The sequence below is a fragment of the Elephas maximus genome, chromosome 10, assembly GCF_024166365.1.
Source record: "Elephas maximus indicus isolate mEleMax1 chromosome 10, mEleMax1 primary haplotype, whole genome shotgun sequence".
Classification (NCBI taxonomy): Eukaryota; Metazoa; Chordata; class Mammalia; order Proboscidea; family Elephantidae; genus Elephas; species Elephas maximus.
In genome coordinates this window covers 29,057,274-29,070,898 of record NC_064828.1, presented here as the reverse complement: position 1 = coordinate 29,070,898, position 13,625 = coordinate 29,057,274, and the positions used below count along the sequence as shown (strand labels likewise).

Here is a 13,625-nt window from a genome sequence, read left to right as displayed (position 1 = left end):
GTCTTATGGTAAATCTATGGGTACGGATAACATTTTGAGGAACTGATAAACTCTTAACTGTTTTACTTTCCACCAGCAATGCGCAAGGGTTCTAATTTTTCCATATCCTTGCCAACATTTGTGGTTTTGATTTCCATTTTCCCTAATGACTTATTAGTAGCACCTGAGTGGTGCAAACAGTTAATGCTCTTGGCTGCTAACCAAAAGGTTGGAGGCTTGAGTCCACCCAGAGGTGACTCCGAAGAAAGACCATCTACTTCCAAAAAATCAGCCATTGAAAACCCTACAGAGCACAGTTCTGTTCTGATACACACAGGGTCACCATGATCCGAGTAGATTTGACAGTAACTTTTTGTAACTGGTAATGACATATGATGTTCAGCATCTTTTCATGCAATTATTGGCTGTTTGCAAATCTTCTTTGAAAAATGTCAATAGGGTGATTAATTGTAAATCAAGATGCCTTACAGCCTCTAATTCTATGAACACTTCTCTATTCTGTGTAGTGTGGTGTACTTGTAAATAGATAATGCCTTCTAAATGGTGATACATGCATTTTTCAGAAGCTGCCATGTTTTATCACCCCTCAGTATTCGTGGCTATTATCTGTACTGTTCTCTCATTAGCTCTCATAGAAATTATAATTATCACTCCACATATAACATGTTTATAGCACATCTCACTCCATTTACCACTGGTTTGTGAGCACCACAAGGAAAGAAATATGTCTTGTCCAATTTTGCATATGATTCTGGTTTTAGCTCAGTGCCTTGAATAATGAAGGTTTTTTAATGAATAAGTGGTAACAGAGGAAGATAATAAAAGCATTATTAAATATAGCCAGTTTCAATTTTTCATAATTTATTTACTCTCACAGACTCCCAGAAGAGGAAGACATTATCCACTTTGTTGTATACTATTCCATTCAATGGAATGCAATAATTTAATCAGTCTTTAACTAATGGGAATTTAAGTTGTTCTAATCTTTTCATATTAGGAACAGGCCACAGTGAATATTCTTGTACATATGCCAACAGAACCAAAGACTTTGATGAGATGATACCAAGGGGCTGTCAGTTTCCTTTTTCATTTTTTATCAACAATCAGCCCTCTTTCTAATTTCCAAAGAATCAAGGAATTATGAAGAAATGTTTCCCTGATGCTAAATTCATACTGAAAGAGACTTTAAAGTTTGTTTCTAAAACTTTCTTGGAAGTTAAGCAATACATGCACATAGAAAGGTATTTAAGTAACACAAAGGCTTATACAGTAAAAATAAGGCTCCTTCTCTCTGTGTCCCCAGAAACTCAACTCGCTTTTCTAGAAAAATCACTGTTACCCATTTCTTCTTTCTTCAAGAAATATACCATGTATTTATAAACATAAATATATACGTATCTATATGAGTTTTCTTCACATGAAAGATAGCCAAAGATACAGCACTCCTCCATCTTGCTGTTCATATAACAACACATGCTTAAGATAGTTTCATGATAATAGGCTTGTATACCAAAAAAAACAAACCCAAGCCCATTGCCGTTGAGTCGATTCTGACTCATAGTAACCCTGTAAGACAGAGTAGAACTGCCTGCATAGGGTTTCCAAGGAGCAACTGGTGGATTCAAACTGTCAGTCTCTTGTTTAGAAGGCAAATGCTAACCACTGCACCACCAGGGCTCCAATAAGCATGTATATCCTCCTTGTTTTTAAAAGCTATGTAGTATTCCATTCAGTGGAATCCAATTATTTAATCAGTCTTTAACTAATGGGAATTTAGATTGTTCTAATCTTTTGATGTTAGAAACAGGCTATAGTGAATATTCTTCTGCACATGCCATTTTTCTCATGTGTGAATATATCAGTAAAATAAATATGTAGGAGTGGAATTGCTAGGGCTAAGAGAATGCCCTTTAAATTTTTATAGTTACTGGAAAAATGTCCTTCATAGAAGTCTTACCAATTTATTCTCTACTAGCAATGGATAAGAGTATCATTTTTTTTCCCAACATCATTTTTTAGCTTTTTCAATTTGAGAGGAAAAAGAGAGGTATATTTATTACAGTTTTATTCGTATTTCTCTAATTGAATGTCTTTTCATATGTTTAAAAACCTTTGGTGTTTACCTTTTTCACATAATTGGTACTTTCTATAGTGTCAGTGGTATTTATTGATCTCAAGATAGTTCTGTTTATCAAATATATTAACCTTTTGTTTATGCAAATTGCTGAAAACATGAGAGATCATCTGGAGGACAGAAATATAAGCTTAGAAAAGTAAAGACAATTTGTTGTTGAGCAAAGATATAAAATTTTATAATAGAAAAATTTGGTTTTGCCCTGAGGTTATGACCTTTTCTAACTTACCAAATTTTTCAATCTATAACCCTATCATTTGTAAAATCAGGGAGTTGGAGTATATCTTCAAGATGCCTTGTAGCCCTATAAATTCTAAGAAATATAAAAAACACCATGGTATGTAACATTCAAAAACAATATGAATAATTTTCTGAGTGATACCAGTAAATTTTCTTTTTAACCAAGAAAAGTTAACAACTAATTCTCTGCCCCAATATCCTTTTAACTAGGACTCTCATTTTTATATTCCCAGGAATTTCTTCATTGCATGCTTCATATCTTTGTTCCTCAGACTGTATATCACAGGGTTAATGAGTGGGGTCACAACAGAGTAAAACAGGGTCACAATCTTCTGCATTGCAGCCTCACGTTTTGATGTTGGGCTCACATACATGACCATCACTGAGCCACAGAAAAGTGAAACCACAGCCAGATGGGACCCGCACGTGGAGAAGGCTTTTCTTCGTCCAGCTACTGAAGGGACTCTCAACACAGCTCTCAGGACCAGCATGTAGGATCCCATGATGAAGAGAAAGGGAATAAACAAAAGTATAGAACTTAAGGTAGAGCTAGTCAACTCTATTGCAGGGGCTCTGGTACAAGTGAGGGCTAGCAGAGGACCTGGGTCACACAGGAAGTGGTCAATGATCCTAGATCCACAGAAGGACATCTGGGAGATGATGATGATAGGAATCAGGAACCAGAGGAAACCAAGTACCCAGCAGCTGACCACGAGATTGAGGCAGAGATGTCCAGTCATAATGGTTGGATAGTGTAGAGGCTGGCAGATTGCAAGAGAGCGATCAAATGCCATAACCGCCAAGAAAAAGCTTTCTGTAAAACCCAGGGAGAAGAAAAAGTAGAATTGGAGAAAACACCCAGAGAAAGAGATGACTTTGGTCTCAGAGAGGAAGTTGGCCAACATGTTGGGGACAGTGGAGGTGACATAGCAAATCTCCAGGAAGGAGAAGTTGGCGAGGAGGATGTTCATGGGGGTGTGGAGTCTCTGATCCCAGCGCACAGCACAGATGATGGAACCATTCCCCATGAGGGTTAGGAGGTAGACAATAAAAAAGAGCACAAAGAGGAGGATCTGACCCTCCCTGGGGCAAGGGAAGCCCAAGAGGATGAAGCCAGAGATAGAGTTATTGGGGGTGTTGAAGATTTTCATGTGTCTGTCAGCTAGCTGTAAAAAGACCGGCAAATACTGAATGACAGTGTAGATAAATGGAGACTCAAATATGTATTTAAGCCATCCTGAGGAATGCAATAAACACTTACATTCAATAATTAGCTATGTCTCTTCTCGAAATACAGTCGTGTGCCACATAACATCTGTTTGGGAGATGTTGAACCACATATACATCCATGGTCTCATAAGTTTATAACAAAATTCAGAAATCCCTATTGGAGAGCAGAATGTAGTGGAGGTAACTGGATGTAGTGAATGGAACAGCTCCCCACATGCAACACGTGTATCTCATGCCTCTTATATAAAGTGATTGTGATGCCAGGCATATGATGATGGTACAGTACATATGTAACCTATAATACCTGTCTTGGTAATCATAATAAATGCCTATGTTACTGGCTTGTGTATGTACTGTACTTTCTATCTTTATTTGAATTTGAACTTTCCCGACTTACAAATAAAAATTTTACCGTAGAACAGTGTATGCTTTGACTCCTAGTCAGCAGTATCCAATCTCGTGTTCACACAATGTCCAAATCACATAATGTCCTATTTCACAGAATGTATTGTGGATGTTAAATAACACATAACTGTACTGCCCTGGGTTACTTATTGGTCTGAAAACACCAGAAATTACTGAATATTAGTGATAGGCAGAGAAGTTTTCTTATTGCGATCTGTATGAAAACATACATATTATATAAATATACAACTTAATAAGTCATTATGCAGAAAATTCCATTGTAACTACCACCATGTTTAAGAAATAGAATATCATTTGTATCTAGAAGCTTCCTTCATTGTCCATCCCAATAACTATCTTCTGCCTCTCTGACTCTAGAATCATTACCCTCCCCTTTCCATTATAGTAGTCACTTCCTTGCTTTTATTTTTAATTTTAGAACTTAACTATGTGTAAAAATGGCGTGGGGGTATTGTTGACCTCCTGTAACTTCACAGGAGGGAAAGAGAATCAAGATCAATAACCAAAGACTGATTCCTATGAGGCAGAATTCAGACATGCGTCCTGCCTCTGCCATCTTTACCACTTCTGACACCAACCATCCCTCCCATGGCACTCTCTACTTTTCTGCTGAATTCAATAATTCATTGCAATGGCCACACAACTCAGAGACAATACTTAAAATTATGGGTTTACTAGGGAAGTAAAAGGTTACAGTTCAGGCTGAGGAACACTCAGGATACAGTTCTTCTATCAGGACAGCCTCTTCTTAGCCGTGCTCACAGGCATGCCTCTCTCTGGCCTTCAGCCTCTGCCCCTGCCCAGGCAACTCTTACAAAGCTCTTTTAGCTCTACTGGTAAGTGTCGGAGGCACTCTTCTCAGCCAGAAAGTCTTGGCCCTAAAGTGCTCAGCTTCAGCTCTGTGGGTAGGCAAACCAGCTCCATCAAGTGCCTGGAGCCACCCTACTCCATAAGCAAGCCTCCTGCCTGAAGGCATTCGGCTAGCTATGAGGGGCTACCACACCATCTCCTGCCAGTCTCTCCTGTTGCCATTTCTCTGCCATAAAGTCTCACCGTCTTCAGTGTTACAGCCCTCTCTCTCTATGTTTGTCTCTCTGTCTCTGAATCTTTGACTCTCTCTCTCTCTCTGTCTCCTTGTTCCAAGAGCTTCTAAGTGCAGGATTCTGAGTCCAAAGGACGTGCTCTTGGTCCTTCTTCCTTGGTGGTGGTGAGATCATCTCCTTCCCACCTCTGTGATGGCTCATTTCAAGCCCGGTGGGAAGGCAAAACTGACCAATCCCCTTGGTGGGCCACAATTACCCTATTTGCACAGTCCTCCCTAATCACTTGGGTGGGAGTTACAAGACCATGGTGAGAAAAGCCACATAAAAGCAATCCACTGCACCACAGTATGCATCTCTAAACAACAATATTTAGTTGTACCTGTTCTTGTATTTTATAAAAATGGAACCATATTATATGTAGTATTTTGTAGATAGCTGAACATTAAGTTTGTTACATATAGCTATAGTTTATTCATTTTTATTACTCTACAGTATTACATTTTATGAATAAACCACTACTTATTTTTATTTACCTAGCCTACTATAATTATTCTCCATTTGGGCTGCTAGCAGCAACGCTACTGTTAATATACAATTCATTTCTCCTAGTCCACAAATACATGTGTTTCCGTAGGTTGCATCATAGAGTATGTGTACCTTTAACTTTAGTAGATTAAGCTAAACCGTTTCCATAATCATTATATTATTTTTTACTCTCACTGGAAGTATATGAGCTCTCTGGTTGTCAACATTCTTCTCCAATTTACCAGAGCCTGGGGAATGATATATGCATTCAATAGTTTCTCTCTCTTTCTTTCTTCTGATAATATCAGAAGAAAATAATATCTGGTAGATTAGTTCTTTTTTTGGCAGTAATTGTTTTCAGAATAGGCAGTTACATTAGCATTGGTCCACTCTTAAGGGAGAGTATCCTTGAAGTGAGAAAGATAATTACCCCAAACCTGGTTTAGGAGAACACTTTACCGCATGATGTAGTTTGCAGCTGCTTTTCTGAGAAGTTCATTATCCATCTAGGTGAGCTTTGAGTCTTGTGACCAGCTTTATGCTTAATCCAAAAAATAATACTAGGCATTATTTTCCTTTCACCAAAAGAGAAATCTTCAGAGTGGCTCACTCAGAAACCTCTTCCTGAGCAACAAGTTTCAAATAGAACTTTATCATGGGTTTGACATCAGTTTATCTGAGAAGTTCACTTTAACAAAGGTTATTGGGGGTTATCATAATGCTTTCACTTAACTTTCAATAACTATAAAATGATTAAATAAATCCATTTCCTAGGTTTCCTCAAGGAGAACACACCAACACAGTTACTTTTGAACAAAGTCAACTCCTATTGTGTGACTGTGGAACAGAGACTCTTTGGTACTATTGGGTTCAATTTTCTTCTTCTTTTTTTTCAGACCATTGAATAACTTGTTAATTCATGCTATCTACCAATTTTATGAGAAAACCATTCAAATTAATTATAGGAAATAATTGCCGCTCATTTGCTTCTAAACAGTTACTCACCTAGTCATTCTGGGTCAATACCGTTGAAGGATAGAATTTGGCCTTCTTGGCACAGCTGTTTGGTTGGGTCAGAAAACCAAGTGGAACCTGATATTATTGGTCTAATGTTAAGATTGATTTAGCAGGAAACTTGAAAAGAACAAAAACCTTTTTTTTTTTTTTTACTCTGTCTCTCAGCCATTGCTTGTGACCACCTAAGTCATTCTAAGAGCACGCTGAGTTTGGATGATTATACATCTTCATAATGGCCTTCCTCTCTTCTGAGTGAAAAAAAAAAAAAAAAAAAAAAAACTTCTGTTCTCTGTTAAAAAAAAATAATCTTGCACTCAGACTTTGGGTTTGGTTACTACAGCCTTTTGTAATGATGGGCTCAACTATAGCAACGATTGTGAAGGTGGCGCAGGACCAGGCAGTATATCATTCTGTTGTGCGTAGGGTTGTATCTTACTCATCTAGTGCTGCTATAACAGAAATAACACAAGTGGATGGCTTTAACAAAGAGAAACTTATTCTCTCACAGTCTAGGTAGCTAAAGTGTGTATTTAGGATGTCAGCTCCAGGGAAGGCTTTCTCTCTCTGTCAGCTCTGGAAGAAGGTCCTTGCCATCAAATTTCCCCTAGGAGCTTCTCTGCACAGGAGTCCCAGGACCAAAGGAGGCACTGTTCTCCTGGTGCTGCTTTCTTGGTGGTATGAGGGCCCCATGTTTCTCTGCTCACTTCTCTCTTTATATCTCAAAAGAAATTGGCTTTAAACATAATCTAATCTTGTAGATTGAGTCCCGTCTCATTAACATAATTGCCACTAATCCAATCTCATTCACATCACAGAGATAGGATTTACAACACTTAGGAAAAGCACATCAGATGACAAAATGTTGGACAATCACACAGTACTGGGAATTATGGCCTAGCCAAATTGATACACATATTTTTGGGGGACACAATTCAATCCATGACCTGTCACTGTGCATCAGAACTGACTCAATGGTACCTAACAGCATAACAGTTAGGGCATGCATAAGGAACACACCAAAAAAATGTCTGTTTTCCCCCATATGGAATACAGCACAGTGGACTAACTAAAATATATAATTATTTTTGAGAGTTAACATACTTATCCAAAGAATTTGTTAATAATTTATCTTCTAAACACTATACCACCTTATTACCTGAATCAGGAAATGGAATCCCAACCTGAACCTTCTCAGATAATTTTTCTTTTTATCTTCTTGTCAATAACCAGAGAGGAACAAAGAGGTAGAAACAGTTGTGATAAAGATCCTTGATTGTGTTTGTTGGAGCATGGAGGAGTTATAAGCAAAGGCTACTAGGGAGTAAGCCCTGTTTTTGTGATCCTTGAAGATCCATTTACGTCTTCTAAAAGGAGAACGGTATCGAGTGACAGCTCCATGCTTCCTATTTACTTCCCTCGGGGCCTGCCTTCATTTTTTTTTTGCAAGTTGAAACAACATATTTTCTTGGCTTCAAACATCTAATAGGTGGCATGAAATATTAAAAATCAATTTATTGATTCTTTGATTAATGTATTAACTAACAATTAAATTTTTAAGTCCCCTTATAGTGCCTACCAAATACCTAATGAAAAATCTTACAGGCCTGAAAGAGGAAAAAAAAAACAAGAGCAGCCACTGGCATCCAGAACTGATCTGACATTCGCAGCTAAACATTACTGTTATTACAAGCTGATCTGACCACAGGCCATGTTATTCTCCTATTGGATATAAACAGTCTCACAGAGTACCCACCTCAGTCAACATTACTCTGAGACCATGATAAAATCAGACAAAACAAGGCACTTCATAATTTTGGCTAAGCACAGAAAAAGACAATGCCACTTTGTTACCCATAAAATACCAAACATCTTGACCTTTTTTTTTTAAACAAATTGTAGCTTTGTTCTCATTCTAGTATATAGAAAACCAAAACCCAAACCAAACCCACTGCTGCCGAATCGATTCTGACTCATAGCGACCCTATAGGACAGAGTAGAACTGCCCCATAGAGTTTCCAAGGAACACCTGGCGAATTTGAACTGACAACCTCTTGGTTAGCAGCTATAGCACTTAACCACTATGCCACCAGGATATATAGAATTGCCCCCTTTTCTGACAACATCCAATCTGGAGCAAACCTCTGCTTCCTTAGTTGTTGTTAGTTGCCGTCTAGTCAATTCCAAGTCATGGCGACCCCGTGTGTGTACAGTAGAACTGCTCCATAGGGTTTTCAAGGTTATGACCTTTTAGAAGTCGATTGCTAGACCTGTCTTCTCAGGCACCTCTGGGTGGGTTTGAACTGCCAACCTTTCAGCTAGTAGTTGAATACTTAACTTTTTTGTGCCACCCAGAGACCCAGTACTTCCTTAGACCCCTCCCCCAGATCACCTAACCAAAGCTCAAATCATATAATAGGTTCTTTCCATAACTTCCCCCTGGTATGTGCTCTTCCTCATTACAAGGAGTAATAAGCCCAACTTGCTCGTCTACAGGTGTTCATGCGGTCTTTGGCTGAAGGGCATTAACAAACCTAACGCAAACTATGGTGGCTGGGACACCTGCACTTTTTCAATAAGACTTCACTTATCCATCTGCAAGAAAACGGTGGCCTCTGGGGAACACGATCCAGGCCCAAAGATGTTCCTGGCTAAGGTTGTAACCTGACCCCACGAATGTCAGTAAATTTCCATTAGTCCTTAAGCCAGATTTGTCCCATCCCACATGCACAGAAGGTCAGCTGTGACAGCTAATTAACCTCAAGTGAGGATGAAGCAACAGGTGGAATGAACCAGAAGGAAAATCATCACCGGACCCTATTCAGAAGCAAGAAGTCCAACAAGAACCAAGTCATTTCCTGTTTCCTGGCCACCTTCTAGAATTTTCCCTCCCAAGTAGCTGCCATCTTGTTGCCCAAATCACATATAAGTCCTGCTTCCCCGTAGCTCAGGGAGTCAGATCTGAGCAACTTCCTCCCAGTTCCTTGCTCTGCGCATTGCAATAAAGTTACTTTCTTTTTCTCAAAGAGCAGCGTCCAGATTATTGGCAAGTCTGAGCACGCCAGACAGAGCTCACCTTCCCAGTTTTGGCAATAAGATCAGTCAGAACAGGGTTATTCTGCAGCTGCTCTCTGGCCAGCTTCAATTGGGAGGTGGGCTCCAAAGTTTACCTATCCTCATTAGAAGGACAGGTCTTTTAACACAGCTGATCTCCTATCCCTCCACCCTCCCTACTGTGGCAGATATTTTCATCTAAAATGCTAGTTAGTTCAGCTCACTTCACTGCTTGGGCACTGTTATGGATTGAATTTTGTTCCCAAAAAAATGTGTATCAATTTGGCTAGGCCAAGATTCCTAGTATTGTGTGATTGTCCGTCATTTTGTCATCTGAGGTGGTTTTCCCACGTGTTCCAAATCCTACCTCTATGAAGTTAATGAGGCAGAATTACAGGCAATTATGTTAATGAGGCAGGACTCAAATCTACAGGATTACGTTGTATTTTAAGTCATCACTTTTGAGATATAAAAGAGACAAGCAAGCAGAGAGACATGGGGACCTCATTATCACCAACCACATAGAGCCAGGAAGATAGCGTGTCCTTTGGACCTGAAGTCCCTATGCTGAAAACTCCAAGACCAGGGCAAGATTGATGACAAGGACATTTTCCCAGAGCCAACAGAGAGAGAAAGTATTCCCCTGGAGCTGGCACCCTGAATTTGAGCTTCTAGCCTCCCAAGCTGTGAGAATAAATTTCTCTTTGTTAAAGCCATCTGCTTGTGGTATTTCTAGAAGCACTAGACAGCTAAGACTGGCACTGTTAATATTTCTGTCTATGGCATAAAATTCAAAGTCCTAAGCCTGGCAAATGAGGCACTGAGCAGTGCAGCCTCAGTCTCTTTACTACCCCACTTGTCAAGAGTTTTTTGCACATGTCTCCATGTCTTAATGACACCAAACCACTTGGGTACACTGTGGGAACTCAAAAATATGTTTAATTCTTTGGAAAATGTAAAAGAGCACCCAGTGTGAGTGGCTTTCAAAAAGTCAAATCCATGTGGAGAAAGTGACCTGCAGGTGTTGAGGGTTGATAGGTTAATGGTGTTCAGGAGTATCTGTGCTACTCTTTGCCTTTTTTTCAGTCCTGTTTTTACCCCTTCCTCATTTCTAAGATTAACCCAAGAAGGCACTTTATTTTAAACACGTTCATGGATGTATAACTGACATGCAATAAACTGTATGCACTTCAAGTGTGTGTTTTGGTAAATTTTCACATATGTATGTACTGCGAAACCATTACCATGATCAAGATAGTAAACATAACCATGACTCCCCAAAGTTTCCTTGTGCTCCATTTTTAACCTCCCTCCTCCTCTCCCTCTTCTTTCCACTCCCCAGGAAACCACTGATCTCATTTTCACTATGTTTTCTATAAATGAAATCATACAGTATTTTTTTTGTCTGGCTTCCTTCACTCAGCATAGTTATTTAGAGATTCATGCATGTTGTCGCATGTACCAATAATTTATTCCTTTTGTGAATATTTTATGAATATTGAATTTTAATATTCAACTGTGTGGATATACTGAAATGTGTTTATATATTCACTTGTTAATGGATATTTAAGTTGTTTCCAGTCTTTGATTATTGGTTAACGATGTTGAAAATTTTCTTTTTTATTGTGCTTTAGGTGAAAGTTTACAGCTCAAGTTAGTTTCTCATTCAAAAATTTGTACACGTATTGTTTTTGACATTGTTTGAAATCCCCACAATGTGACAGCATTCTTCCCCTTTCCATCCCAGGCTCCCCATTTCAATTTGTCCAATTTTTTTCATGTCCCTTCCTGCCATGTTGTCTTTCTTTTGGGCGAGAGTTGCCCATTTGGTCTCATATATTTAATTGAACTAAGAAGCATGTTCCTCATGTGTGGTATTATTTGTTTTATAAGCCTTCTAATCCTTGTCTGAAAGGTGTGCTTAGAGAGAGATTTAGTTCTGAGTTAGCATAATGTCTTGGGGCCATAGTCTCAGGGATTCCTCCAGTCTCTGTCAGACCAGTAAGCCTGGCCTATTTTTGTGAATTTGAATTTTTTCCACATTTTTCTCCCTCTCTGTCTGGAATTCTCTATTGTGATCCCTGTTAGAGCAGTTGGTGGTGGTGGCCAGGAACCATCTAGTTCTTCTGGGCTTAGGCTGGTGGAGGTTCTGGTTCATGTGGTCCATTAGTTCTTTGGACTTTTTCCTTTTATCTTTGGTTTTCTTCATTCTACTTTACTTTGGATGAAATGGGACCACTGAATGTGTCTTAGATGGCCACTCGTAAGCTTATAAGACCCCAGACGCTACTCACCAAAGTTGGATGTAGAACATTTTCTTTATGAACTGTGTTATGCCATTTGCCATGGTCCCCAGCCCTCAGCCCCATTAATTCAGTCCCTCAGGGTATTTGGATGTGGCTAGAAACTTTCTATGGCTTTGCCTTGGTCATGTTGTTCTGATTTCCCCATACTGTGTGATGTCTTTCCCTTCACCAAAATTGACATTTTCTACTATCTAATTAGTGATTTCCATTCCTCATCCCTCCCCCCCCATAACCATCAAATAATGTATTTTTTCCTCTGTGTAAACATTTTCTTGAGTTCTTATAATAGTGATCTCACACAATATTTGTTTTTTTGTGATTGACTTATTTCACTCAGTATAATGCCCTTCAGATTCATCCATGTTGTAAGATGTTTCATGGATTCATCATTGTTCTTTGCCATTGCATAGTGAATATGTTTTAATTCTATAATTTTTCATCTGTTTATCTTCAGGTGAAATGTCTATTCTAATATTTTGACCATTTACCATGCAAGAGATCCAGGTTTGACTCTGGCCAATGCTCCACAAGTGCAGCCACTACCTGCCTTCAGTGCAGGCTTATTGTGAGGTCGAATAGGTTTTATCTAAGTTTCCAGACTAAGAAGGGTTAGGAAGAAAGGCCTAGTGATCTACTTCCAAAAATCAGCCAATGAAAACCCTGTGGATCTTAACGGTCCAATCTGCAGCAAATCATGGGAATGGTGTGGGACCAGGCAGCATTTTGTTCCCTTGTGCGTGGGATCACCATGAGTGGGGGGTTGACTCAATGGCAGGTAACAACAACAATAACAAGGAGCCATAAGAGTTTTACTTTCCCTGAGGAATCCATTTGTTTTCTTCTCACAGATAATGAAAATCATATACACATATGTTTCTTTCTTTCCTCATTTTGATGAAAAGGGAGTTCAGAGCAAATTTAGGGACTAGACTTTAATAACAACACAAAATCTTATAGACCAGAAGTCTTCATTCAATTTTTTCCTTCTAAATTCATATTTTTCCTTCTTTCTCTCTCTGTCTTTGCATTTTTGTTGCAAATCTTTTATAAAACAAGGTGGAATATAGTAAAATAAACAAAGACATATATATATATAAACATGTAAGTAAATAAGTAGCTTCGAGTGAAGAATAGTTTATGAAGGTGGTGATATCTTTATTAAGACTTTACTTTTATAAATAGTATTGGACAGGCTCCCTCAAAAGTTCAGATCAAATTCTTACTCTTTACTGTTGCCAAGGGGTTCTAGGCGATCTGACCCTGCCTACTTCTCCAGCCTCATATACAATTTTCCTCCTGTGTAGCCAATATTAGCTTTTCCTGTTCTTTAAAAACCCCAAACATATACCTACACTTACTTGGAACTAGCTTCCTCTAGATCTTTGCCTTGCTTGCTCCTTCTCTTTGAAATAGCACCTCCTCAGAAAGCCATTCCCTGACCATGCTATCTAAATTACCCCTCATCTTAACTCAGTATTTTTAAATTCCTTCTCTCTTTTATTTTTTCCTAACACTTAAGACTATTGAATTATAGATTATGTGTTTAACTACTTTTTACATGTCTTCTTTACTAGAATGTAAGCTTCACAAAGGTAGATACTTGGTCATATCAGTAAATGTTTGTTGAATTAATGAAATGCATCAATCTCAGAT

At 38.7% G+C, this 13,625-nt stretch overlaps 1 protein-coding gene across 1 annotated transcript; it reads right to left on the bottom strand.

The window, feature by feature from the left end:
* Positions 1-2,595: 2,595 nt before the first annotated feature.
* LOC126084537 (olfactory receptor 11G2-like) lies at positions 2,596-3,525 on the bottom strand. Its single transcript, XM_049899150.1, has one exon. The coding sequence runs from the start codon at positions 3,523-3,525 to the stop codon at positions 2,596-2,598; it is 930 nt and encodes a 309-aa protein (XP_049755107.1).
* Between the last annotated feature and the right edge of the window lie 10,100 nt (positions 3,526-13,625).

Bases quoted from the DNA above. Each gene is read 5' to 3' on its own strand.
- LOC126084537 (XM_049899150.1), bottom strand. From the start codon at position 3,525: ATGAAAATCTTCAACACCCCCAATAACTCTATCTCTGGCTTCATCCTC.